The 26,207-nt window shown below is 39.5% G+C and overlaps 1 protein-coding gene across 1 annotated transcript in view; it reads left to right on the plus strand.

The window, feature by feature from the left end:
* The window catches only part of Phlpp1 (PH domain and leucine rich repeat protein phosphatase 1), a 197,280-nt gene that overhangs the window by 121,809 nt on the left and 49,264 nt on the right, over positions 1 to 26,207 (plus strand). Inside the window, 5 exon segments of the mRNA XM_027417860.2 lie at positions 15,063 to 15,209; positions 15,780 to 16,010; positions 20,877 to 21,079; positions 22,269 to 22,329; positions 24,385 to 24,480. Of these exon segments, the coding sequence (XP_027273661.2) occupies positions 15,063 to 15,209; positions 15,780 to 16,010; positions 20,877 to 21,079; positions 22,269 to 22,329; positions 24,385 to 24,480 (738 nt within the window).

Genomic DNA, 26,207 nt, shown 5'->3' on the forward strand with positions numbered 1-26,207 from the left:
TACTTTGTTAAATAGAAATTACTTAAAAATGTTTTGCTTGTCTTTGATTATTCTTTGTTCTCACTATTATCTATAAATATGAGTTGGAAGCCCTAGTTCTAACTCCTGCACTTTGATAAACTAGTACAGGAAACAAGGCTAGGACCAGTAGCCAGCCCCGACTGCTTCCAGAGTGGGGTTACTTTTGTAGGAAGAGTGCTAACTTTTATCTTAAGGCATTTTGTTGTTGTTTAAGAACTTCTTACATGCATATATTGTGCTTTAATCAAATCTATCTCCACTACTTTCACTCTAGTTCTTCTCTGAATTCCGCCACCACTTTTGCCTCCTAATTTAATGTGTCCCTTCTTTTGTTGAAAATGGGTTATTTTTCTCTTATAAAATATCCTGATTACAGTTTCCTCAACTCCTCTCACCTCTCCTCCCCAAACAGATAAACTCTTTTTTTCCTTTCTCATTAGAAAGGAAAGGCAGATTATAACAACAAAATGTAACAACATAGTTAAACAAAGACTATCTCAGCTGGGAGGTGGTGGTGTATGCCTTTAATCCCAGCACTCGGGAGGCAGAGGCAGGTGGATCTCAGTGAGGGGAGGCCAGCCTGGTCTACAAAGTGAGTTCCAGGACAGCCAGGACTGTTACACAAAGAAACCCTGCCTCAAAAACCAAAACAAACGAAACAATCAAAAGAAGGTAAAAGAACCAGAGACCCACTTGTCCACACACTCATGAGTCTCATTAAAATAATAAATTAGAAATGATAATATATACTCAGAGGACCTGGGGTCGGCCCTGTGCTTGTTGCTTCCCTCTCTGTCTCTTTGAGTTCATATGAGCTTTGCTTAGTGGATTTGGAGGCCCTTGTTCTCCTGGTGTCCTCCAACCCATCTGGCTCTTATACTCTATCTGCCTCCTCTTCTAGGAGGTTCCCTGAGCTCTGAGGGGAGGAATTTGATGGAGACTGAATGAAAAATGAGGACCCGACTGCTCCTAGGTATGGTTAAAGAGGTTTATTGTAGATACGAGGGAGAGAACAGCCAGAAGCTTCTTGAAGGTTCCAGACTAAACATGGCTGGCATGAACCATGACATGGTGGAGGTTGAAGGGGGGGCAAAATAGGAGGGTAAGGGGACCAAGAGAGATCCAGGGCTGAGCTAGGCAGGAGCCAAGACAGCATGTGGACCAAGAGGCCAAGTAACCAAAATGGCTGAGTTATATAGGGATTGGAGGCTGGGGAAAGGACAGTGAATCCCAACCCCTGCTGCCCCCAAGGGAAAGGGTTAGGGTAGGGGGCAGGGTAAGAAGTGCAGGGAGGAGCCACAGGCACTGAGACTTGTCCCAGATCCCAGGTTTCACGGACATCCCATTTAGAGCTGAGTGTTTGAAGCTGGCTCATATTCTCGTTCTCTCTCTCTCTCTCTCTCTCTCTCTCTCTCTCTCTCTCTCTCTCTCTCCTTGAAGGCTAAGCGAAAGTCTTCCCAGAGTGCAAAAATATGGTGACCCACCACCTTCTATAGTCTGCCCATGCAGGTGAGGGACCACAAGACCACCTGTCTTATCTGTTGTAGGAGAGGGGCCTTTGGCTTTGCAGTCCAAGGAATTGGCTTGAATTCCAGTGTCATGGAAAGTTTAGTTTGAAATCACTAGTCATACTAGAAGAAGCAAATTTCACAACTTTATAATGTAAAGTTTAATTAAGAACAACATGATTAAGCTAATTAGTGACCTCAGAGAGGACAAGAGCAGGAAAAGCCATGGTCATATTTGCTTTAGGAAAGTCATGGTCACATCTTGCTTTAAGGAGTGTGAGCCCTTGCCCTTGCATTGTTAAAAAAAGCATTCTGGTCTAGCACTATTATTGTGCTAGGTAGACATAGTAATTACCTGTTCCCTAAGTTCTTATCTTTATACACATAGGTCAGTGCATCACCACAGAAACTTCTTTTTCTGGTAGTAGATGGCAAGTAACTCAGAGCCCACAGCTGGTCAACAAGCAGACAATGAGAGACTGGACTGCTCAGCTCTAAATGGGTAAACTATATCACAGTCCTTGCCCCAAGGCTCAGGGGTCATCGAAGAAGAGGAGGTGAAAAGTTTTTGAGAGCCAGAGAGAGTGGACATTTGCAGCAAAATAAGATGAAAGTGCAGTTGCATAATGAAGTTGTGAGAAGAGAGTCAGAAGCTGGGGAGGACATCCAGACATTACCATATAAAAGGTGACAGCAGCAGAGAGAGTTGGAGTCTGCTGCCTCTCTGTGTGCTTCAGTGAGCCTGGAGACATTCTGGGAAGTGTATATACAAACCTGAGAGTCAGGAACTGTGGACTTAGAAAAGTTCCTTTCCCTGTCTCACCCTCTTGAAGCCAGGACACAGACCGGATTGGGACACTCCAGGCTTCTCCGTCTCATTCTCCTGTAACTGTCCATGGGTCTCTCTGTACAGCTCATTGTGCATTGTACAGAGGCACAAGAAATGGAAGCCGTGCTTATTTTCTAGACTTAGCTCCACATCTGTAACATGTATTTTTTGCTCAGGAGAACTGAAGTCATTAGTATTCAGCTATTATCAAAATCTTTCAAGTTATTCATGTCATTTTGTTAATTTTGTAGAACTTAATGTCATTAGAAATTTATACTGTAAGTAACTTGAAAATCACATATAAATTATTAATGAATCTTTTTTTTTTTTGCTGTAAGCAACACTGGAACATGCATGCACAAAAAGACAAGTGTACTATTAGATACTTGCACAACATTTCTTTAAGAAGTGACTTGTTATTTTTGTTTGTTGATACTGTTTGAGTGTGATAATTTGTTCCTTGGCAGTTTCACAGAATTCTATGCAATAGCATATTAAAAATTTGTTTTTAAAAAGCATAGAAATAGGAGTATAACCTATTTTACACATTTGAGTTTTGTCTTAGATATTTACAGTATAATTCTCTCTCCCAAGGAAAACAGTTGTTCTGTTTATCCACTTTGCTCAAGTTTGAAGTCTTAAATCAGGTTGCCCCAGAATGATTCCATTGTTAGGTAGACCATTAAATATATGTGGATGAGCAGGAGAGAGAAGGGTGGGAACTGCTACTGGTCATTCACTTCTGTGCTGATCACACTCTTATTTGCAACTGGCTTTTGTGGCAACTTGAAGGAAGTGAAACTGGCAATTTGTCATTTCTCTTTGGTTGAAGGTTTAATGAAAAAACTGGGCATCATGAGACCACTCAAGTAACATGAGACAGAACAAAGAATTGGTAGTAGGAAAAAGAGAAAATAAGTTTTAAATGGAAGAGAAAAAAAAACAACAAAACAAAAAAACAAATCCCAAAGCAAAAAGCACCATCCGTCTCTAAAATACTTCACATTCTCTTGCCACTCCCTTCCAGAGTGTGAGACCCCAGTGCCTTCACAACCTCCCAAGCTCAGGTCTGACTTCTGTCCTTTTGCCCTTCAAAGCATACTTCCAAAGAGTCATTATTTCCAGTTCTGTGTGCTTATTTCCGTCTTTGATTTGTAAACATTCTTTATACTTACTCCCTTGCTACATACACCTCTTAGAATGAACATTAGAAATTGTCTAAATTGACATCTATAATTGTAAATTTCTTGACCATAAGGATGGAATGTCTTTACTTTTATAGTCCCTGTTCCCCTTCATATTTAGCTTAGGGAAGGACAGAGGGAGGGCAGACAGAACAGAGATTCAGTTGTTGGTTTTCCCATCACCAAGGATAATAGAAGGTTTCCAAAATGCCTTGAGCATTGGAATTCATAGATAGCACTATTTAAGGGGACAGTGGTCCTTTAACTTGTCTATTGATTGTTCACAACATAATGTGGTGTCTAAAGATCAATTTCAGTGAACCTTAGGTGTGTATGTTAGAGTTGATGTAGTGTAAATAAGTCTGGTATCACCTAAAACAAGGTAAAATTTGCCTCCTGTGGAAGGAGTGAATTAAAGACTTAGGGGACCGAGAAGGAAGAAATGAATTTAGTTCCAAGTATATATGAAATTTATATTCACTGAAAATGAGAGAGTGGGGAAAGTGGTAGGGAAGACAGTCAGGTTGTGTGTGCAACCCTGAGGACAAATGAGGAAGAGGAACTCCCAGTTGTGCTTGCAGTTCAAGTCCCTTTCTTTAACAAGTCTCAGTTTCTACATTTTTGGTTCCCAATGGGATGGGAAACAAATGACCCTATTTCCTGTCCTGTCCTGTTTTTTTTTTTTTTTTTTTTTTTTTTTTGTGGGGGTGCTTTTATCATTCCATTGGTAGGAAGTTATTTATCCTTACCACACTTTAACATTTTCAGGTTTTAAGAAATTATGGGTTGTCTTTTTTTTTTTTTTTCTCAGTAATTTCTGGAAAGTGATTCCAGTAGTTGAAAGTGCTCATGGCAAACTGGAACAGGAAGTGGCATACTAGTGTTCTGCTACTCGTCTACAGGATTTAGAGTGTAGTACTTAGGACAGGCTGGCCTTGATGGACATACTCTTGCATGTGAAGAAAGGTTGTAAAGGTTGGAGGGGCCAACCATGTCAAGGAATAAGGCAGCCAGTACCACATGCTGCTGGAGAAATGGAGACTTCCCAGCACTGGGATTGAAGCTTGCCAGATGATTAAGGAATTTCATAGAATGTATGGAATTCCCCTCTCCAGTTGGCTATTACCAACACTGCAAGTTCTTGCACAGCTGGGCTTTGCAGATGGAATTTGGATCCTCTTGGGACACTTTCTACTTCACAGGCATCCTGTGTTCTTGCTCTGAGCTCTGGTTCAAAGCAAAGCCTTGAGGTGGCTTAGGACTCTGGGATTGTGCAGCCCTAGTCATCCTTTCAGCTTCCTCTGCCTCCTCAGCTCTGGCAGTCATGGCCTGTTTTCTCTTCTTCTAAAAAGAAACTCAGAAGAAAACAAGGGATTTCTGTCACCCAGGCTGTTACCTTTGTCAAATTTTAGACTTCTTGGAGTCATCTAAGATGCTTTTTAACTTTATCACACTTATGGATAAATATGTGGAGAGTATAGGGACTTTGAAAGCCTCTGGTTGATGGGAATTCAGCTATTTTATTCTGCCCAACTCCATTTTCTGTTTTTTTAAATTCATCTCTTTGTTGTATTCTCCAGCCTAATCTAGTTTTAAGAGTCCAGTGCTACACACAGCATTTTCAGGTGTTTGGTGTTCTGAGTAACAGTAGCTGCTCACTCTGCATCTCCTAGGGAACTAGGATGAGTGTCACGCCGGGCTAGTGGATGCTCTACTTTATAGCAATGGGTGATGAATATCTTTGTGACTTGTGACTTAGGGACATCCTTAGCATCATTACCAATAGCTTATGAAATGTCTTTTTGGTATGTTTGCCTTTCTCATATCAGGCACGCACATTTAATTCCCCATGTTCACACAACACTTGTGTAACTTTTGTTCCAGGAGAGTTTGTTTTTGTCCTGAGTGACTAATTTTGATGCTGTTTGCCATATGCTGTTCAGATGGGAATGGGAGGTTTGGATGGTGGCATTGTGCCAGCAGATTATCGATAGTGGCATGTGTAAAAGGCAGAGCACACCTGTTTCATTCTGGTCTTGTTTTGGACTTTATAATGAACAACATTTGTTTCATTTAGTTTGAAGTTTTTCTAGGTAAATACAAATGTCTCTCTGCAGAGATGCTCTATGGTTAGGTATTAGCCAGCCTTTACCACCACAGACATTCCTTTTCTATTTGAATCTGGCCTGCTTAGTATTTCCCAAGTCTACCCTGTAGTTTATGCCCTCTAAATCAGTGTTTCCCAAAATAAGGTTCAGGAAGCACACACACTAGGCTTATACTGGGCACACATACTAGGCTTGCTGGTGTTTCCTGGAGTCTTTGGAGCCTCTTCTGTTATCTCCAGCTTCCGTCAGACCCTACAGTCATGGATCCAGGAGTCTGTATGATGGTGTTCTCTTTAAATGTTTCCCCCTTTGGCCATCATCTGCCTTCACACCCTTCTGTGGGATCCCCTCTGACATTCACAGTACTCTTCTTCAGTAAGTTCCCACCCTCTGCTTCACATGGCTGCAGCTCTTTCCTGAAACATTCCGGATTCCTGGGGAGTACATCTGTGTCTTGTTTCTCATTTGTGTGCTCCAGATCAGCAGTGAGAACTCAGTGAGTGGTCAGTGAATGGTGCTTTGGTGCCAGAATCACTTAGTAGCTATCCTTAGTGACCTTTGGGCGTTGGATTTTTCTTTTTTCACTGTGAGATGTACTTAGTCTGACTGTAATATGGCACTTACATCACTCCTCTCGAAGCACATTTCTGCAGCTTTTGCTCATGCTCATTTTCTCATTCTTTTGGGGGATGTGGGACTTTGATGTAGATGGTCTCTGGCTTTCCTTGTATATTCTTTCATGAGTCAACTGGGCTTTTAACCAAGCACACTTCACCTCTTTGTGTTGAGAAGGGAAATGGTGGTCTGTTTTCTGTCTTGTACAGAAATCTTCTAACATTGTTACTTGTATCTCCTGTGTAATAGTTGATGTGAAACCTCTCCTGAATAGTGTTGGCAGTGAATCTTCTACTGTTGGGCAGATCTGTTGATAGGAAGGAAGGAAGGAAGGAAGGAAGGAAGGAAGGAAGGAAGGAAGGAAAAGTGGTTATCGACTAATAAAGAAAAAGAAACAAACTCCTAAGAGATTTTAATGCAGAACATGACAACATGCTTCTTGATTCTTCTTTTGATTCTATGTTGTCAGTTTGTAAAAGAATCAGATGAATTGCCGGGCGTTAGTGGAGTACGCCTTTAATCCCAGCACTGGGGAGGCAGAGGCAGGTGGTTCTCTGTGAGTTCGAGGTCAGCCTGGTCTCCAGAGTGAGTGCCAGGAGAGGCTCCAAAGCCACACAGAGAAACCCTGTCTCGAAAAAAAACCAAAAAAAAAAAAAAAAGAATCAGATGACATACTTAGAAATCCATTGACTGCTATTTTTTTCAGACAATGACTATCTTGTGATTTAGAGTGGTTTTTATTATTTAATTTATTATTCTTAGAGGGTGTGTGCCATGGCTCACACATAGATGCCAGAGGAAACTGAAGTAGGTTCTCTCCTTCCACCTTTACATGAACAGGGTCTCCAGGCTTGTATAGCAAGCCCTTTACCTGCTAAGCTATTTTGCCATCCCTGGAATGGTTTTTTATGTAACCAACTCACTGGACTCATAGAAACTTGCTCCTCTGTACCTTTTGTCATTGTCCCTAGAGCTCTCTTGTTCACCTTGGATATATGTGGTTAGCCTAGTATAGGATCTGATCAGTAAGTGCCCTATTATTTGAGTAGTATTAAAGAAGGATTAAAATATAAATTTGTCTTTTTAGGGAATGCTTTAATTCGCCATTACAGTAGTATGTCGATTGCAATTATTGCTAATATTGAGTTCTCTTTTTCTTTCTTTTGTTACATCAGAAAATTTATGTCTGGAACCTGCTTGGTCAGGGGATTGACCCAACTAGTGGTTGCAAAGCATGCACTCCTGCTTTAGCTGTGGTACCTTATTCTGGGTGTTAGTAGCCAAAATTTGTAGCCAAATTTTAAGCCAAGTGAAAATTCATATATTTATTTTTGTTTTCTAGTCATACGAGAAGGTGTCATGTTTATTTTGCTGGCTCCAAGAGCCATTTATGGTGTTGAGAATTCAGATAGAGCAGTTTCTGTTTATTTTAGCTCAAATGTTGAGTAGCTGGTTGTTCGCCACATTTGCATCTGTGTACTTCTGAGCCCCAGAGAACAGTCAGTGCTCCCTGAGCTGAGGCTGGTGGCCTGCTCAGCTCTTGGGGCAGAAGGGCATACATAAATCCATGTGGATCCATTTAGAAGTTGTAAAGGGGTGACGTGTGCCAAGAAATTGAGAAGAGATGAAAGTTCAATGACAGGGCAGTAGCTTGGTGGTGCAGTGACAGTGTGAATGCCAGAAGATGAGTCATGCCTTCTGCGGAGAAGATGTTCCTAGTGATGCTGAGGCTGGCCTTGGGAGCCACAGTCACAGACGACCCAGAGAAGATCACAGGTGGAGGGTATGTCCCATTACACCCTCTGCATCCAGGAGCATGAGCCTTACAGTTGGAAGTACTGTGTTTCTTACCTGTTATCTACATGTAGGTTGCTTATGCCATTCCTGGCATGCTATAGGATCAAGTTTCCAATGAGACAGAACAAGGGCTTCAGTCTGAAGAGTACATGGAGGGTAAACCAGCTGTGTTGCTGATTGGATTGTCTCATTCGTTTGCTTACCTGTTGTTCTTAAGGTCAAATACACTTAAACACTGTAAAGAGGGCTTTGGTTCCCTCCCAAGGTTAGTCTTTCTAAAGAAAAACCTTCCTGTTTGCAGTACATGGTCTTACTCAAATGTTTTACTAGCTGAAAATCTCAAGGCAGCCTCTCAGAACTGTCACTAAGCATGGTTTGGGAAGCTGTCTTGAAAGACAGAGAGCACAAACTAAATCTTTTTTACCCGTGCTTTTCTCTGTTTTATTTAAGCACAGCAATGTTTCTCTTATTCTCCCCCATATATAAATTTTTAAAATAAGCATCAGAAAAAAATGATTTACATAGTAAATGACTCTTTTATGTAATTAGCTACTAAAAAGAAAATAGACTGTTCCTACCAGTCTACAACAAAGCAGATGTCATGAGAGCAGAAAGGGACTATTAGGGGGAGAAAGGGAGCCAGCAGGGGGCAGAGCAAATTGAAAAGTACAAATACAATGTGTATGAAAATGCCATAATTTAGTATATTAACTGAAAATTAGCAATAAAGAAATAGTAAATGTGGTACAGAATTAAATTAATTAGAAATTATTGAAATTGTAAATATTAAAAAAAATTCTAAGTGGCTTCTATCACTCTAGGATGAAGTAAGAAAACCTTAATGTAAAAAACAAACAAACAGACAAAAAACCTAGGCTCCATAAAGGAGAGAATAACAAATTTGAGCCAGTAAAACTTAAAAATCAATGTGTGTCAAGAGGCACACTGGTTAATAGCATGAAAACTACAAAGAGGGAATATTTACAACATAATATATGCAGACTGTACTCAGAGTGCTCCTCAGACTCTTTCAAAGCCCAGTAGAAAAATGGACAAATGATATGGGTGTGTCTTTGGGAGACATCTTGTGAATATCAATCCCCTTTGTAAAAAGCTTAGCTTCACTGAGAATATAGATGAAGTAGAATTCTTGTCTTTGGTCTCTCAAATTAGAAACTGTTGAGAGGACTTGAACACTGGATGTGAGTGACAGTGATTAGAGGAGAGGAAGAACTCCTCATGGCTGATAGGAAGTATGAGTTTGCAGATTTTTGTTTTAAAGTTTTGCACCATGCATTGAAATGTAAATTACACATATTCTTCATTCTATCAGTTATACTTTTAGAAATACAAATCCTAATTCAAATAAAAATGATTTAAAAAAAAGAAAAAGGAAAGGAAAAGAAAGAAAAAAGAAGTACAAATATGTGTCCCCTTTCAAGAACTTTTGAGTCCATCTGCGCTTTGGAACTCAGAGATTTTTCAGATTGTATAAAAATATAGCTCACATAGTGTGGCTTATACAACACTGTCAGCAGGGCTTGGAGACAGACTGGCACATTTGGTTTCTGGAGAACAGTCGAATATTCATGTCATTAGGTCAACTTTGGTACCAATTAATGCCATAGCTTGCAATTTTTTTCTCCTTAGGATCTTTTGGATTTCAGATTATGGCTAAAACATAGCCCCAGCAATAAAATTGAAATCGTAGGACACTGGATGTGGATGTGAAGTAAATTCTCGGGAGGGTGGGATGGGAAAGAGTGAGATAAGCTCATAACTCGTTCTTGACATGCTTCTACAGTTTGCTGTGCCAAAATGCACATGTGTTATTTTTGTTAACAAATAAAAGCAGCCTTCTTGTGTTAGCATGTTCAGTGAGTGTTATCAGTTGAAGCCACCTGAACCTTTAAGGATGTTACCTTTCAGAACTGATGCAGAGTGAGGACTAAGCCCACAGCTAAGTTTACAGCTAGTCTTCACACAGTTCCTACATGGCTTACCGTTGAAGCCAGAGTTTCAATTTATCAAGATGTTCCACAGTAGGAAAACCACAGTTTAAAAAGAGCTGTTGTTCTGAAATGAAAATCCTTTCACCCATAGAATTGTTTTTAACTAACTCAGTCATGTTGGATAATGATTAAATAAAATGGACTAGGAATATAGCTCACTAGTGTAGCACCTGTTTAACATGCAAATTCTATCCTAATATTTATAAGCATAATAATGATGGAAATGGTTCAAGATATAGTATTAATTTTTCTCTCTTGATTCATTGTGTATCACTGTCATGTTCACTTTGAGTACTTATGGATATGATTAAAAATAGAACTACTAGGGCAAATGGCACAGCTCACTTGAGAGCTTGCACCTGATATGAATGAGTCCTTGGGTTCCCTCTAATACTAAGACCTAAGCAAAATGAAACCCAGCCACTCCATCATAAGTATGCTTTGTTCTTGGATGAAAAATAGATAAACTTGCATGTAACAAAGACTAGTATTGTGACTGAAATAATCATCATATTTACTTTGTTTTATTTCCTGAACATGTAAAAATATACATAGCCATTTTGTATAATGTACAAAAAGAACTTTGAATATGTTATTGAGTATAGGTAGATTGGATAAATTGTAAGAAACTAGAAAAATCAAGCATTTTTTATAACCATGATAAATAAGCCCAGAAGGAAAAGTTTATGAAGACTTGCAGGAGTTTTGTTTGTTTTATTTTTGTATTTATTCAGTTCTCTCAACTTTGATGCTGTAGAACACTAGCTTTTTCCTTTCCAGCCCTTGGATAAAAATGGTTCCACTTCATTTACTATGGAACATATTTGCTCCTAAGTAGTTCCATGGAAGCCAGAATGATATAAGCTTGCAGCTCTGTAGTTGCCCTGTTTTACAAATGCTTATAGCTGATTAATAACAGTAGAAGCATTGTCTGCATAAATTGGTGTGTTTTAACTTGTCTAATCAATTTAAGAAGCTAACTACTCTTCTCTTTTGTAGATCTAAAAACCTTTAGCTTAAGGGAGTAGTCACAAAGGTTATACTTCAAAATTTAGTTTAAAAATTTTCTTTAAAACTAAGTATAGACTGTCTTAGTTAGGATTACTCTTGCGGTAAGGAAACACCATGACCAAAAGCAAGTTGGAGAGAAAAGACTTTATTTGACTTACACTTGCACATCCATTGTCAATCACTGAGGGAAATCAGGTCAGGAACTCAAGCTGGACAGGAACCTGGAGACAGGAGCCGATGCTAAAGGCCATGGAGGAGTGTGCCTTATTGGCTTGCTTTCCATGAGGCAGAACCAGGACCAGTAGCTCTGGTCTCTCCACTATCTATGACCAAATAACAAAATGTCCTACATGCTTGCCTATAGCCTAATTTTATGGAGGCATTTTCTCAGTTGAGTTTCTTTCTCTGTGATGACACTAGCTTGTGTCAAGTTGACATAAAACTAGCCAGCACAGACATGTTTGCCTGGTGAATTGTTGCCTGTATTTAAGGGGAAGGGACAAAAGTAGTGATTGCTCTGTTTCCTCAATAGCAGTTTTGAGGGCAGCTTTTCCTCTCTGCTGCTTTTCAGTTATGCCTGTGAAGCTGTATAAAGGAACAGATAAGGACTTAATGACATGGACTAATAGACAACACCCTTACATGTTTTAGTACTTTGGACATTTTCCTTTCCAGTTTCAGTGCTGTTAGTATGTAAATAAAGTAAGGGGTGCAAATAAGGAATTGCCATCAACCTGGCCAGTAGTGTTCTTGCAACTTTCATTCTACTAACTTGTCTTTGACCCCATTTTGCACCTTTCACTTGAGGCCCCATTCCTAACAGGTAATTGTACTTCGTTATACATGGGGTTTATGGTATCTGGTTTGAAGGGAATGTCAAGGGTTGCTAGTAACAAGCCATAGTTACTGATCTTGTCTCTGAAAATTTGGAGTCTGTCCAGTACCTGGACTCTCCTGTGCCAGTACTGAGAAGCAAAATGTGCCTTGGAGCTTCAAGTAAGTCACACAGTCTAAACTCCTACAGTGCCTGCCTGTTGTTGTCTGCTCAGTGTAGTGCTATAGTACTGCATCATACAATGTCATTTTAATGGTTAAGATTATTCTTCATTAGGTTCTCTGTGCATGTTTGATTTATTTCCCTCCCTGAGCTCTGTCGTTGGACCGATGGACATGGGCTACTTTCCTTTTTCTGAAATAGACTGCTTGCTTTCGAAAGTGAAGTCAGTCTTCATATTTTTTGGTAGTTTGGGAACACTATGCTGGAATTGTTTTCTTTAACAAAACGTAAGGTATTTGCAAAAGCATCCCCATTGCTGATGCTGCCACTCTTGAGAGGAGAAAATGAGTAAAGAGATGACATTTTTTCCTACAATATATTCTTTGACCCATGACTAAGAATTGTAACTGCTAGTCTTTATAATATATACTGATAGAATTCTATTGAATTTTTTCTTTCTTTCTTTCTTTTCTTTCTTTCTTTCTTTCTTTCTTTCTTTCTTTCTTTCTTTCTTTTTTTTTTGTTTTTCAAGACAGGGTTTCTCTATGTAGCTTTGGAGTCTATCCTGGCACTCGCTCTGGAGACCAGGCTGGCCTCGAACTCACAGAGATCTGCCTGACTCTGCCTCCCGAGTGCTGGGATTAAAGGCGGCCACCAACGCTCGGCTCTATTGAATTCTTAGCAGTGATGTGTTGAAAGGTGGTAGAGTCAAGGCTGTATCCAGTAGTCACGCAACTTTCTCATAGCCATTTTATTTTATCTGTGTGCTTGGGAAAGAAGATAACTTCAAGGACCTCTTCTATTCTTGATTTTTTAAAGAACTACCTGAAATCAGGACAATGCCTACTATCTTAGTCTGTTCTGACTGTACTAGTATAATGCCTTACAATGAGTAATTGACAAGCAGCATGAATTTATTGTTCATAATTCAATAGAGACTGAAATGCCCAAGTCCAATGTACCAGCAGATTAGGTGTTTATTGGGAGCTTACTTTTAAATCAGTACTTTCTCCCTGAATTCTCACATGGTGGGGGTGAAGGTGTTCCCTTCAATCACATTAATCCTATTTATGTGGGTAGAGAGCTCTTACATTGTTTAAGTTTCAGCAACATCAAAGGATAGATGTTTATACCACAGCATCCACTTAATTAACTTCCTTTAGCTTTGAAACTGTATGTGCTGTGAGATATATATGTATGTGTAAAGTACTATCTCGGTTACTTGTCTATTTCTGTGATAAACACATAACCAAGACATCTTATAGAAGAAAGCGCTTGACTTGGTGCTCATGGTTTCAGAGGGTTAGAGTCCATGACCATCATGGTGGGGAGCATAGCAGCCGCAGACAGTCATGGCACTCTAACAATAATTGAAAGCTCAATTCTTGAGATACAGCAACTAAGTAGAGAGGGACGCTGGGAATGGTGTATTTTGAAACTTCAAAGCCTACCCCCAGTAACACACTTCCTTTAGCAAAGCCACACCCACTAACAGTTCTTTGTTCTGCCAACTGGGACCAAGTATCTAAATGCATGAGCCTATGGGGGTCATTCTCATTCACATCACCACAGATACACATATTCTCCCACTGTAATATGTATAAGATTTTATATACCTACGTTTTTCCCTTGAATTTTTAGCTTTTAAACCATCAGCTTCCCCCTAATATTGTACAATAGTTGTGATGTTTTTACTGATCTAAACTCCATAATGCTTGCTCTTCTTATGTATATTGAAGAGATCAGCAACCTGAGCGAATACAATAGAATTGAAATGCAGTTTAAAATTAGGTCTTTTAAAAACTCTTTGCCGAATGTACATGTTTAACTTTTTTCTTACAAATCAGCCACTCTTATTTTAGAACTGGTTTTGTATGCACATTATTTATCTGGCACTAAAGTCTTTTTTAAGACTTATTTTATTTTTATTTATTTATTTGTGTGTGTGTGTGTGTGTGTGTGTGTGTGTGTGTGTGAGTGCACACGCATGCCTGTTATGGAATGAAGATGGTTATGGTGTCCTGGAGGACAGGAAGTTGGAAGCTGCCTAGGGTAGGTGTTAGGAAAAACTTCGGTTCTCTGAGGGGGAATGGTCTTAACCACTAAGACATCTCCCAGCCTCTTAAGCTTAACATTTTATACTGTGTTTTGCGATAGGATCTTGTGATTTCTAGCCTTTTTTTCTGTTCTGATATCTTGGCTGTCAACTTTTCCTCCTTTTATGTGAACAAAATGATGAAAAGTTAGACTGCCATTTTGATCTCTGTCTCCCAGAACATTCTCATTTTGTCCACTTATTTATTACCATTTTAAATACCAGAGGGATATAATGTGGGAAATTACCAATACAGAGCCAGGTAAAAATACAAGGGATTTTAATAGGGAAAAAGCCTTATTTACAGAGCGACCTAGCCCGCCGGCGGGCAGTAATCTATACAGCAAGCTGAAATCGAACCGAAACCGAAACCTGCCACCTAAATGCCCCTCACTCTATGTCACCCTGACCATGCCCTCACAGGTGTGGTCAGGCACACTGTAACCAGGCCCTAAGCAGGCGTGGCTACAGCATCCCATACAGAGATATGCATCTCTGTGGACATCCCTGAGGTACTTTTCTAGTAGGAATTTTAAATCTGCAATTCTGTGATCTGTTTTCTGAATTCCCAGAAGACTAACTCCAGGAAAGCTGAGAGTTAGCTCTGTTAAGACAAGAGAAATTTATTGTTGGTGAGTTATGGATAGGAACTTGGGCTTTTGGAATAACCTTTACTCTCACTGTGCTTTTGGGGGGGGTGTGGGCTTGGAGATTGGCTATTTAGGGATGAGCCAGGGTATGTACGATGTGGTGAGAAGGAACTTGTGAGATTACTTGTCAATCAGAGTCAGCTCCCACAGTTAATAGCTCTAGAATAAGAATGTAAGTAGAGGCTGTGACATGCATTTGTTACATTTGCATCTTCTTTCTCTTTTATTGTGATAGGTTCACCAAGCTGAAGAGCCTTAACCTTTCCAATAACCACCTAGGAGCCTTTCCTTCAGCAGTCTGCAGCATTCCAACCCTAGCAGAGCTGAATGTGTCCTGCAATGCTCTTCGAGAGGTCCCAGCAGCTGTCGGAGCTATGCAGAAGTGTGTACTGTAAACCCCCGGGGTATCTGGGAGGCCCCGTGGAAGTTGCACATCATATTAATTTGTTATGTTTGCCAAGGAACTGCTGGCCCCACCTCTAGCAGGAGGGCACTTGTAGTCTGTAAAGCTCATGTGTTAAAAGAGTTTAGATCTTCAGAGTCTTGTAAGAACTAAACTGCAATTGTTTTGAACTGCAGTCCCTGTGAATGAGTAGATCTAAGCATTGGAAAGAGGTTACTTTTTCATTTTCTGAGCTATTAAATTTTAAGTCTTAGAAATGAATTTTAAGAAAAAAATAAGTAACAGTGCATATTGGGACAGGTTTGCATTGCAGTTAATACATTTCCCCATGTGTACCTTTGCAAGTCGAGGAGATTGGCAGCATTTCTCATTCTAATAGAAGGCTAAGGTTCTTATTTCTGATCTTACCCCCCTTGTCCATTGTTACCTTCTGCATGTCCTTATGCATTTTGCAGCATTACAGTAATGTGATCTTCATGAACTTGTATGTTGATAAGAAAGTTGGAAAATGTACATTTTTCTGTGTAATTGTTATGTCTTCTTTGATAGCTTGCAGACGTTTTTGCTGGATGGGAATTTTCTCCAGTCTCTTCCTGCTGAGTTGGAGAACATGCACCAGCTCAGCTATCTGGGTCTTTCCTTTAATGAATTCACTGACATTCCAGAGGTGTTGGAGAAGTTGACTGCTGTGGACAAACTCTGTATGGCTGGGAACTGTATGGAGACCCTCAGACTACAGGCTTTCAGAAGAATGCCTCATATTAAACATGTGGACTTAAGGTAACTTCTTTTGAGAAATATATCTCATTTGACTGACTGGTTTGTATTGTGGGGTGAACTAGTACCCAGAGGGAAGAAATGACTGATTGTGGGATTTGTTCTTCATGAAGCTTGCTTTGAAAAAAAATCCCACTGATGAATGACTTTGCATTGTGAGGTTTTCTTTGGTTTTGTGAACCTGAACCCAGCTTTAATTTGCATGAATATATAGGTGCACTGGAGTAGATGACTCTTTACATTAACTGAAAATCATCGAGAACATGGTGGAGATTGTTCCCCATCTTATCTGTGTCATACCTGAGATATTTGATACTGTGGAATGTCTCTTGATTTTTCCCCCCTTAATTTAATGTACACATTAAGTTAAATTGATTTAACTTTTTCTATATCCATTCAAGTGGCTCAGAACTTAACTTACCATTCTTCACAAAAACATAAATTATGTAATTAATCTCCTATCCAAAGTTAGCTATTCCCTTTACTCTGATACCTTGTAAAAGCAGAGAGCCTTCACTTTTAGTCCAAGCACACTGAAACCCAGCTAGGAATCTCTGGCACTGTCTTTGCTGCCCATGGATAGTTTGCCATCATCCTTTGGTAAATAAGCTTCTATCAGTTTTTAATCACAGAGATACCTTACACAAGAGGATCCATTTTTGCATTCCCTTAGAGATGTATTTATTCTATTCTCCATAGAATAGTGTTTTGCCTGAATGCATGTATGCACCATGTGCATGCCTGGGGCTCACTGATATCAGAAGAGGGTGTCAGGCCCCCCTAGAACTGGAGTTACAGACAATTGTGAGCTGCCTTGTGGGTACTAGGAACCAAATTCAGGTCCTCTACTAAGACAAGCAAGTGCATTTAACAGCTGAGCCATCTCTATATGCCCAAGGAAGATGGTTTTTAAATTTATCTTTTTAAAAGAAAAACAAGAGCCTGTCATGGATTTAATTTCTTAGAGAGCAGTGTACATGGCTGTCTTACTTCTAGCTTACTCAGTTTGTTACTTTTTCAACTAAACTCTCCATCTCCCCTGCTGCCATTCACCAGAAGTTGATGTCCACTTACTAGCCATAGTAAATCTTGAGTGGGATCATTTCTATGTGTCTGCTTCTGATCTACAAATGACAGTTAATAATAGAACCTAATTTGTGGAGTTGTGGAGAGAATTGAGTTGAACTGCCTAGCACTTCTGCAAAGGTTATGTTCAGTTGTTATACCGCCTGAGGCCTATCTCCACTCCTGAAGCCTGTTCAGGTGTCTTTCTTGGCATCTTTACTCTGTTTGTGGAAAGTGGGTCTGTCCTTGCTTCACTACCCACTTTCCCTTCACGATAGCTCCAGTGCTTTCTGAGGCTCATTCAGTAAAGTGACTTCATTAGCTCCCTTTTTTCCCACTTATGTGGTTTGGCTTCTGAACCATACATCCTGCAAATGGAGAATTGCTTAGCTTCATCTTTCCTCATGCTAAAGAACGAAGGCTTTCCTGACTAGGGGGTATTAATGGTATGCAGGACTATAATTCTTCATTTGGCCAGTATAAATAGTTGTAATTGATCTGAGTTTGAGAACTTTTTAGAATGGGACAGGGACTGACACTTTGCCTGGTTAAATTTATTTACAAGCATAATGTTATTAGCTTGAGTTGTTTGAATAGATAATTTTGTATTTCAGAATGTAGGTCTATTTTTTTTTTCAGTGACTCAATGGTATGGCTTTGTTAGAGCCAGCAATGGTAGGGGCACTGACCTCAGGTAACAAGCTTGAAATGGTTTCAGAGTTTCGTGGTACATGTGACAAATCATTTTTCTTGAATGAGATTACAAAAGAAATTGACTTAATATGTCTCATAACAGTTCTTAGAAAGAGCTCTGTGAGGTTCTGTGATTGTGATTATATATAATATATTATACACACACACACACACACACACACACACACACACACACACACATATATATATTTGTTTTTTGTTTTTCGAGACAGGGTTTCTCTTGTTGCTTTGGAGGCTGTCCTGGCACTCACTCTGTATACCAGGCTGGCCTGGAACTCAGAGATCCACTTACCTCTGCCTCCTGAGTGCTGGGATTAAAGGCATGTGCCACCAACTCCCAGTGGGATTGTGATTTTAGTTTGAGTCTTTTTGGATGACATCCGGGAGATGCTGTTTATCAGAGCAGACACTGGACATTTTGTAAATACTAAGTGCACAGGTAACAGCTTCTTTCTGGGTTCCTGTGTTAAAGCAGAGGGAGAGAGTGTAGATTTGCTTCTAGTGCTGCCTTGGTGCTTTCGGTTGAAGTTTGAGGTATCACTGAATTCCCTCTACACAAACAGCTGATTTTATTGCATTTCCTTCCAAAAGAAATGTTACATCAGACTTAATAACAATTACCTTTTCTTTTATCCTTTCCCCTACATTGACATTCATCAGTATAATCAATCAGTCCTCCACCTTTGCTTAGCCCTCTTTGTCTTCTTGGGACCAGGTTCCCGTCAGCTGCCAACTGCACCATTAATCCTTAGTTTCCCTTATTTACATCCTTATCCATACCTGTGAAGCACAGGTTTTCCTCAGTTGTGTCTGCTTCCAGCCCACTAGCATATAAGTCCTGTGCAAGAGGCTGTGTCTTAAAGCTGCTCACTGTGTGCTCCAACATGGGCTGGGAAGCCATTTCTTTGCTACTTTTCCACAATGAGATAGAAACTGTGTTTTAGAAATATGTGGTGATTTGAGATTGATGCTGTATTCAAGCGCTTTATGACAGATTGATTGTGCAGGAAAACAGCTGATGTAAGTGTTAGCTTTGAGTAGCAAGTCATATGATAGAAGCTTGTGTATGCTCTGATGACTTAGAAATTTAGAAAGCAGGCTCCTTGTCATGGCCTGTTAGGCAATGCTCTTACTTAGCCTTGCTCTCCCAGTATTAGCATTTGGTAGATAAAGCCCTTGCTAAATACTTGTAATGGACTAGTACATGAGCATAGTCAGCATGTTACTATTCCTTCCATCCACTTAGCTTGTAGCACACTTGAAAGTCACACATAGCATTCTTCCTGCCTTTGATCTAGTCCCTACTCTCTACACTCTTAGGATTCAGGTGGAGTGCACCTGCTTTGTAGGTTCTCTGTATTTTGTACATTCCTACATCATCACATACTTAGTTCTCCTATGGAGCACTGCAAAGCTCTTCATCTTGCAATGCTTACTATAGTTACTCTTATCACTATAAAGCCAGAGGTGGTCACCATGGCCACAGCCCTTCACAGTGTACACATACCTGGAACACAGGTATTTCTTCCATTTTTCTTAACTATTTTACAGAATAAGAAAGATGTTTTTCTCATTTGACAGATGAGAGTTAGGTGACTGGTGCTCAAGGTCTCTACTTGGAGCTAGAAGATAATCCTTGGAGCTGCTCTTCCACACACAGGAATGCCACTTTCCTTTCCTCATGGACTTTCTTCTGATTCTTCATTAAAGTTCTTTTTCATCATCTTGGTACAATACAGTGACTTGTGGGTAGGTGGGTGGGTTGTTGTTTGAAATGAAAATGATAATGCTATTATGGTCATTCAAAGTATAATTTGGGGGAGAACATTAAACATTCTTTAAATTCCTTCAGTCCTGTTATCTCCAAAATGAGGCTTTTTTCCCCCTTTGTGCACATTTTGATCATCTAGTGAGCATTTGGAAATAGGCACATTTCTGGGCTAAGGCCAAATTTTGAATCTTACAACCCAGAACAAGAAAAGAAGGAACTAAAAACATCATTTTAGGGACATTTGAAGACACCATGTGCTGCCCTTGACAAATCCTGGCTCTGTGCTGTCACTCATCCTTCTGTTGCTTAATAGCTTATATACTTATCTTATATACATAGTTCCATTTTGTTTTCTGAAGGGCAGAACCTCCAGAGAATGGCTGATCTTAAACGCCCATGTATAATAACAGTGCAAGCTCAGTGCTTTCTCACTGCGGAGAGAGGTGTAGCCTATCTTGGTGCCAAGAAGTGACATTTCCATCTATTTTCTTGCAGTGGGGACTAAATTTATATTTGTAATATTGGTTTCATAACTTTCTCATAATGATTCATTAATGCTTGTCTTTCACAGCTTATCTACAATAGCTTCACTCAACCAACTATTTTATCATGACAAAAGATTCTGCCATCTTTCCTATATTTTGCTCCATTCTAAAATTGTTGATCCCCATTGAGGCTCTTCATTTTATGATTTCTCAATAATCATGATGCCAGTGTTCAGTGTCTTCTGCACTTTGCTCTTTTGAGTAGTAGTCTATGTATGGAAATAGCTTTAGCTATCAGTCCTGACCCTGACAATCAAGAATCCCTGTTCCTACCTTTCCATCTCTTGTGCTCCCATTTGATATGTGACTTGAGGTCATTGTCCTTTATACTTGCCTATCTTCTTTTCAGTGTGTCCTTCTTTTCCATGCGTCCGTCTCTTCCTTTAGGGAGCCAGTGCAATGGCAGTGTGTCTCAGGTGGTTCTGGATTTGTTTCCAATGTTCATTCCAGTATGCCATCTGTGCCTTCCCAGCCTCTTTCTTTGGAAGTGCCTAAGTAGATATTTTTCTTCTTTTAGAGTGAATTAAGTGAAATCAATATACTTGCTCCTCTTCCAGCCTTAATGGCCTAAATTGTGTTTCAGACCTCTTAGAATTGTAGCTAAAAATAGCTAGCAAATCTTCCCAGTTAAAAAAGGCCGATGCTAAGATTACAGACAGCATGGAGAACTCAAATACACTAAGACTTGAGTCCTTACTGCACACTATTTGGGTTCAGCAGTTTATTTCTAGCATTGTAGCTAAGGAACTTGTGTTTGTGTCCTTCCTCCTTAAGACTGAACATACTCAGAAAGCTTATAGCAGACGAAGTGGACTTTGTGCAGCATGTCACTCAGCTTGACCTTCGAGACAATAAACTTGGTGATCTAGATGCTATGATTTTCAACAACATAGAAGTTCTGCACTGTGAAAGGAATCAGCTGGTGACATTGAACATTTGTGGCTATTTCCTAAAAGCACTATATGCTTCTTCTAATGGTAAGTGGCAAACTACATCCAAGCTGCTCTGTTTACCCAGCACCATCATCCATGCCTCACTGACTTTATTCTTTCCTCATTTAGTAAAATGTTAAACCCTTCCAAGATAAAAGTCATGAAAGAAGAATGTTGGCTTGTTATATACAGGAACTAGAAGGGAAGATTTTATTATTCCTAGTTGGTTTTTTATGTCATGTTAAATTGCTCCCAGTGGTCATTTGTTCTGCTTAAAGCAAGGTAAACTGTTTTGTTGGCTTCCCAATTAAATACTGGAGTATAGAAGGAAAGTCCACTGTAGACTCCATTCAAGACCTACAATTTTGTGTTCCACTGACAATGGGATTACTTATGTGCCCACAGGAATATCCTGAAAGCAAAATTCTTAGTTATTTAATAAGATCCCTTATTTGGGGGTTGTTTATTACCTGTGGAATGTATGGTGTGGAGTCAGATAGTGCGACTACAGGAGAGACCCTTAGGAGGATGTATGTGGCAGATGCGATGCTTTCTCACCGATAACAAGATACACTTACAAGAGAGGAGGAGAATCCACTCACCACTTGTCCAGGTTACCAAGACAGACTTGATGTGAGCTAAGGGAACCTGCAACCAGGCTGTAACTGTGATGCTTGACTCATCTGTTCTAAGGTGGGTGGGTGCCTGAAACGTTGGAAAGAAGAGAGCTGGTACCAAAAGTTACTCTGTAAACCACTCACTGGGACCAGAGTGGGCTGAACCTGTGAATTAAGAGCAGGCCTTTCAGAAACTGCTCTGTTCAAAGAACAGAGCCCTAGACAGATAGTGATGTCCATTTCCTAAATACAGAAAACCTTCTGATCTTAGTAGAGGAGCTCACTTACGATGCTCCCGAGTGTGCTGTCCCAGTTGTGAGGGAGTCAAAAACGAGGGGTGTTTCGTTTTGTGGATGATCTATGAGAATTAAAAATATGCTGTTCACTTGGGTGACCTTTTAGTACAGTTTATCACATGTAACGGTGAGGGAGCACATATATGAGAGAGAGAGTGACTGACTCACACATGGTAGCACTGGAAAATGGCTTTACTCTCCTGCAGTTACACAGGAAGATGCATTGTACTTCCTAAACTAAACAGAGGAGGGCGAAAGCCAACACTTCCTACTTATGGAGTCACGTGGGTAGTAACGTGTTTGTGTTCTTTCCCCTCCTAGAACTCATTCAACTTGATGTTTACCCGGTACCGAATTATCTGTCTTACATGGATGTCTCAAGGTAAGAAGGCGGCACCTCACAGAACTGCTGGCCTATTGGGGAGTTCTTTAGCTTATTCCATCCAAGTCTATGCCTAAGTTTTTGTTGTTGTTGTTTTTTTAATTTATAGATTTTGAAGGAAAGTAACAAAAACTAAAATGTCTTAAAATAATAAAAATTAAACTTAATTTAAAATTTCATCTAAAAAAAAAAATCAAGTGATTTTGGATGCCATCCTTTGTGATCATCCTGTATCTGAGTTCAAACTCAGGGCCTCATCCAAGCTAAACAAGCCCATACCATTTAGGTAGCCCTCTAGCTCTGGAACCAATTTGGACTCTAGGTTTGCACCTAAAAGACTTGAAACTTCAGGTGACTTGAAGGTCCAATAGCCCTTTAAGTGTATTAATTGTATGCTGCTGTTTCTCTAAGTTCCTTTTTGACACTTTGTATACACATGTACTTGCCTAAACCTCTGCGAGCTGTTGAGCTCTTAGCTTGCTGTAAATAGGCAGAGCTTCTGATGTTTCTGCAGTGAGTCTTATTGATTCCAGTGCCAAAAAATACAAAAATAGATGTTCCCCCCTCCACTTGACATAAAGGCATGGCTTTGTCTACAGCATGTATTCACACAAGTGAAACTTCAGTAATTTTAACCTACTAAAATTGAAAGTCATTTTAAGCAAAGACCCAAAATTTTAGAACACATAGGGTCTGGCTCTCTGGAGATGCCAACTCTAAGCTGTTTGAGGGTGTGGATTGTGGTGTTTGTGAGGCACCATCCATTGCAATCCCAATGGCAGTATGAGTTATAAGGCATAAAATTTTAACTTTCATCATGAAAAGCATACAGATTAGGCTACTTTAATAATAAACACCTTTTTAGTTTTTAGCTACTGGAAGAATTATTTCATTTGTAACTATATTATAAACTTAGATATAAAGCTCTTTGAATGGTTTCTTGAATTTGCTATTAAATTTCTACAGTGTATTTAATTAACTTAAATTCAGACATTACTTGATTAAGTTCTTAGGTTTTTTGTTTTCCACACCTCCTTATCAACTCTGGGTTTAATTTTTCAGCCTTTAAATGAAAACAGGAGTTTGTATACATAGGTACATATGCCTTGTACAGATTTACTTCAGAGAGTTGGCTATTGAGTGAGCCTGTTTTCCCTCTTACTCATAGAATATAATTGGCACATAGTCCTCATTGGAATCCCTAGGTCAGATCCCTAAATTCGTCACTTAAATATTGTTCATCTTCCTTTGTGACTTTGGCACATGACATGCCCTTCTTGTGGTCTGTGTGTGTTTATGTGTGTGGTCAGATCACTTAATAAAATCTTTAATTATTGTCAAATGTCCAAGTAAACATTTTCAAATATCTAATTCTAAGTCTTAACTGTTAGTGCACCATTTCACTTCCCATTCTTCCCAGTAACTGTATTTTCATGATGCAACTAGAACTGAGAATTATTTTAATGCTAATGCCAATGATAAAAATATAAACTTGAAAGTAACACTTTGTTAATTGATCATTTGACTTAACTGGATCAATTTTCCCCTCAGTACTAGTCCTCTTTCTGAATTTGCAGTGGTCTCTAAAGGAGTGTTAACAACTGAGAAGTAGAAATCTTTTAGATGTTAGAGATGGTGCAAATGCTGTATCTGTTAGTTTTTATTTCTACTCTAGTATGATAATTCATCTTGGTTTTAAAATACAGTGATTTCATATATCCTTTTGACCTTGTTCATTGTATTTTGGGATTTTTTCAAAAGTTTTATTTCTCTGTAGTTGTTTTGAGCTTAAAAGTACATTTGAGGAGCTGGGCCCAGAAGTAAAGTGTGTGCTGCTCTTGCAGAGAACTGTCTATCGTTCACTTCCAGCACCCATACCAGTGGCTCACTGTCTGTAACTCCCACTCCAGAGGATCTTATGCCTTCTTCTGGCCTCAGTGGGCACCCAAATGAAAGTGTACATATACTCAGACATACATAAATTTAAAAAAAATTAAACCACATATTTGAGGCCAAATTTAACTTTTAAAATAATTTTTATCTTCTTATCTTCAGAAACTGTCTAGAAAATGTGCCTGAGTGGGTATGTGAAAGCCGAAAGTTAGAAGTTTTAGATATTGGCCATAACCAAATATGTGAACTTCCTGCCCGGTAAGTATTTCAGATTAAATGAGAGGATAGAATTAAAAAAAAAAAATAGTTGATCAGTGACAATATACTGACTTATGTAGTTGTGTGATGTTTTTTATTCTTTTGGCTTTCTGAGGTGCCCTGCCACCCAACTCCCAAGTAAATTACACATGGAGGCTTATTATTACTTATGAATGCCTGGCCTTAGCCTGTCTTGTTTCTAGACAGCTTTTCTTATCTTAAATTAACCTGCCTGCCATTTCCTTTGGACTTTTATCTCTCTCTTCTGGAAATCCACTTTCTCTCTTATTCCTTGGGTGGCGGGGTGGCTGGTCCCTGATGTTCTCCTCTCCTTGTTCTCAGGTTGCTCCTCCTTTCTCGTTTCTCCTGTTTATTCTCTCTGCCTGTCAGCAACACCTAGCCTTTGCTCCTGCCTCGATATTGTCCCATCAGCTCTTTATTAGGACCACCAGGTGTTTTAGACAGTCACAGAAACACAGCTTCACAGAGTTAAACAAATGTAGCATAAACAAAAGCAACACACCTAAAAATAATATTCCCCAACAGACTTAGTGTTTATCTTATTAGCTTGTTGTTGTGAATCCCAAGAGACTGTTTTCAAATGTATTCATTGTTTTTTTATTCCTGTATTGTCGTAGGGTGGAGAGTAGAGTAAGCCTTTGACTTTCAGGCTGACATTGCAGATGTGGTAGTGTTTATTGGAAAATTGCAAATAAACCAGGAATGTACCTCTTGGATCTTAATTCTTTCTACCTTACCCTAGATAATTTTTGTTTTCCCTGGGATACGATTTTGGTGGTTGTGGGACATGACACAGTTGGATACTGTTAGATCACTGCACCTTCAAAGAGCAAACTAGGTGGTCTTTTTCTCTTTGAATTCAAATTTGAAATAGGAAATCTACAGACATCACTTCCTTTCTCCCCTTTAACTCTTACCTTTTGCCATAATTTGTGCTTTTTAATAGTATTGGGGTGTGTGCATGGTTTACACGTGGAGGTCAGAGGACTACCTTTCGGTTAGTCCTCAGTGTCCACCTTGGAGAAGACAAGGTCTTTTTTATGTGCTGATGCATACATAGGCTAGCTGGCCCCCATGTTTCTGAGAATCTCATTTCAACCATAGAAGCACAGGATTTCATACATGGGTGCTGCTGCTTCCGGCTTGACCGGGTTCTGGGATCTGAATGCAGCTTGTCAGGCGTCACAGCAAGAGCTCCAACCACTGACTCATCTTCCCATCATAATTTGTTCTTTAATAATAAGATTTTTGAAGTAGCCATGTGATGATTTCTAATATCCATAGATGTAGATAAATCTTTTCCAGTTAAATAATTGTGACTACCCAGGTAGTTAATGAACCATAAGAGAAGTCCTTCCTAGGCTCTCCTGGGAACTTTCAGTGATGAACATGGTGTTTACCTCAGTGCTCCTAACGTCTGTATGTGATGCCTGGCATTTGAAGTGTGGCTCTTCTGACCAAGACACTGATTAGGAATTTTAATTTAAGTAGTTGCTACCAAAATTTAAGTTCAGTTATTTCAGCCTTTTTAGCCAGTCATAGGACAGGGGAAAGTTGTTTCTATCAATGTATAATCAAAAATATCAATACAAATAAGGTAAATGTAACATTTAGCTTAACCTTTGTTTGATCTTTATGCCAGACTTCTTTTAATTGACCCTTAAAAGTATGAGTAGGGGCTGGGGAGATGACTCAGTCAAAAGTGT

This window comes from Cricetulus griseus, chromosome 5, assembly GCF_003668045.3.
Source record: "Cricetulus griseus strain 17A/GY chromosome 5, alternate assembly CriGri-PICRH-1.0, whole genome shotgun sequence".
NCBI classification, from domain to species: domain Eukaryota; kingdom Metazoa; phylum Chordata; class Mammalia; order Rodentia; family Cricetidae; genus Cricetulus; species Cricetulus griseus.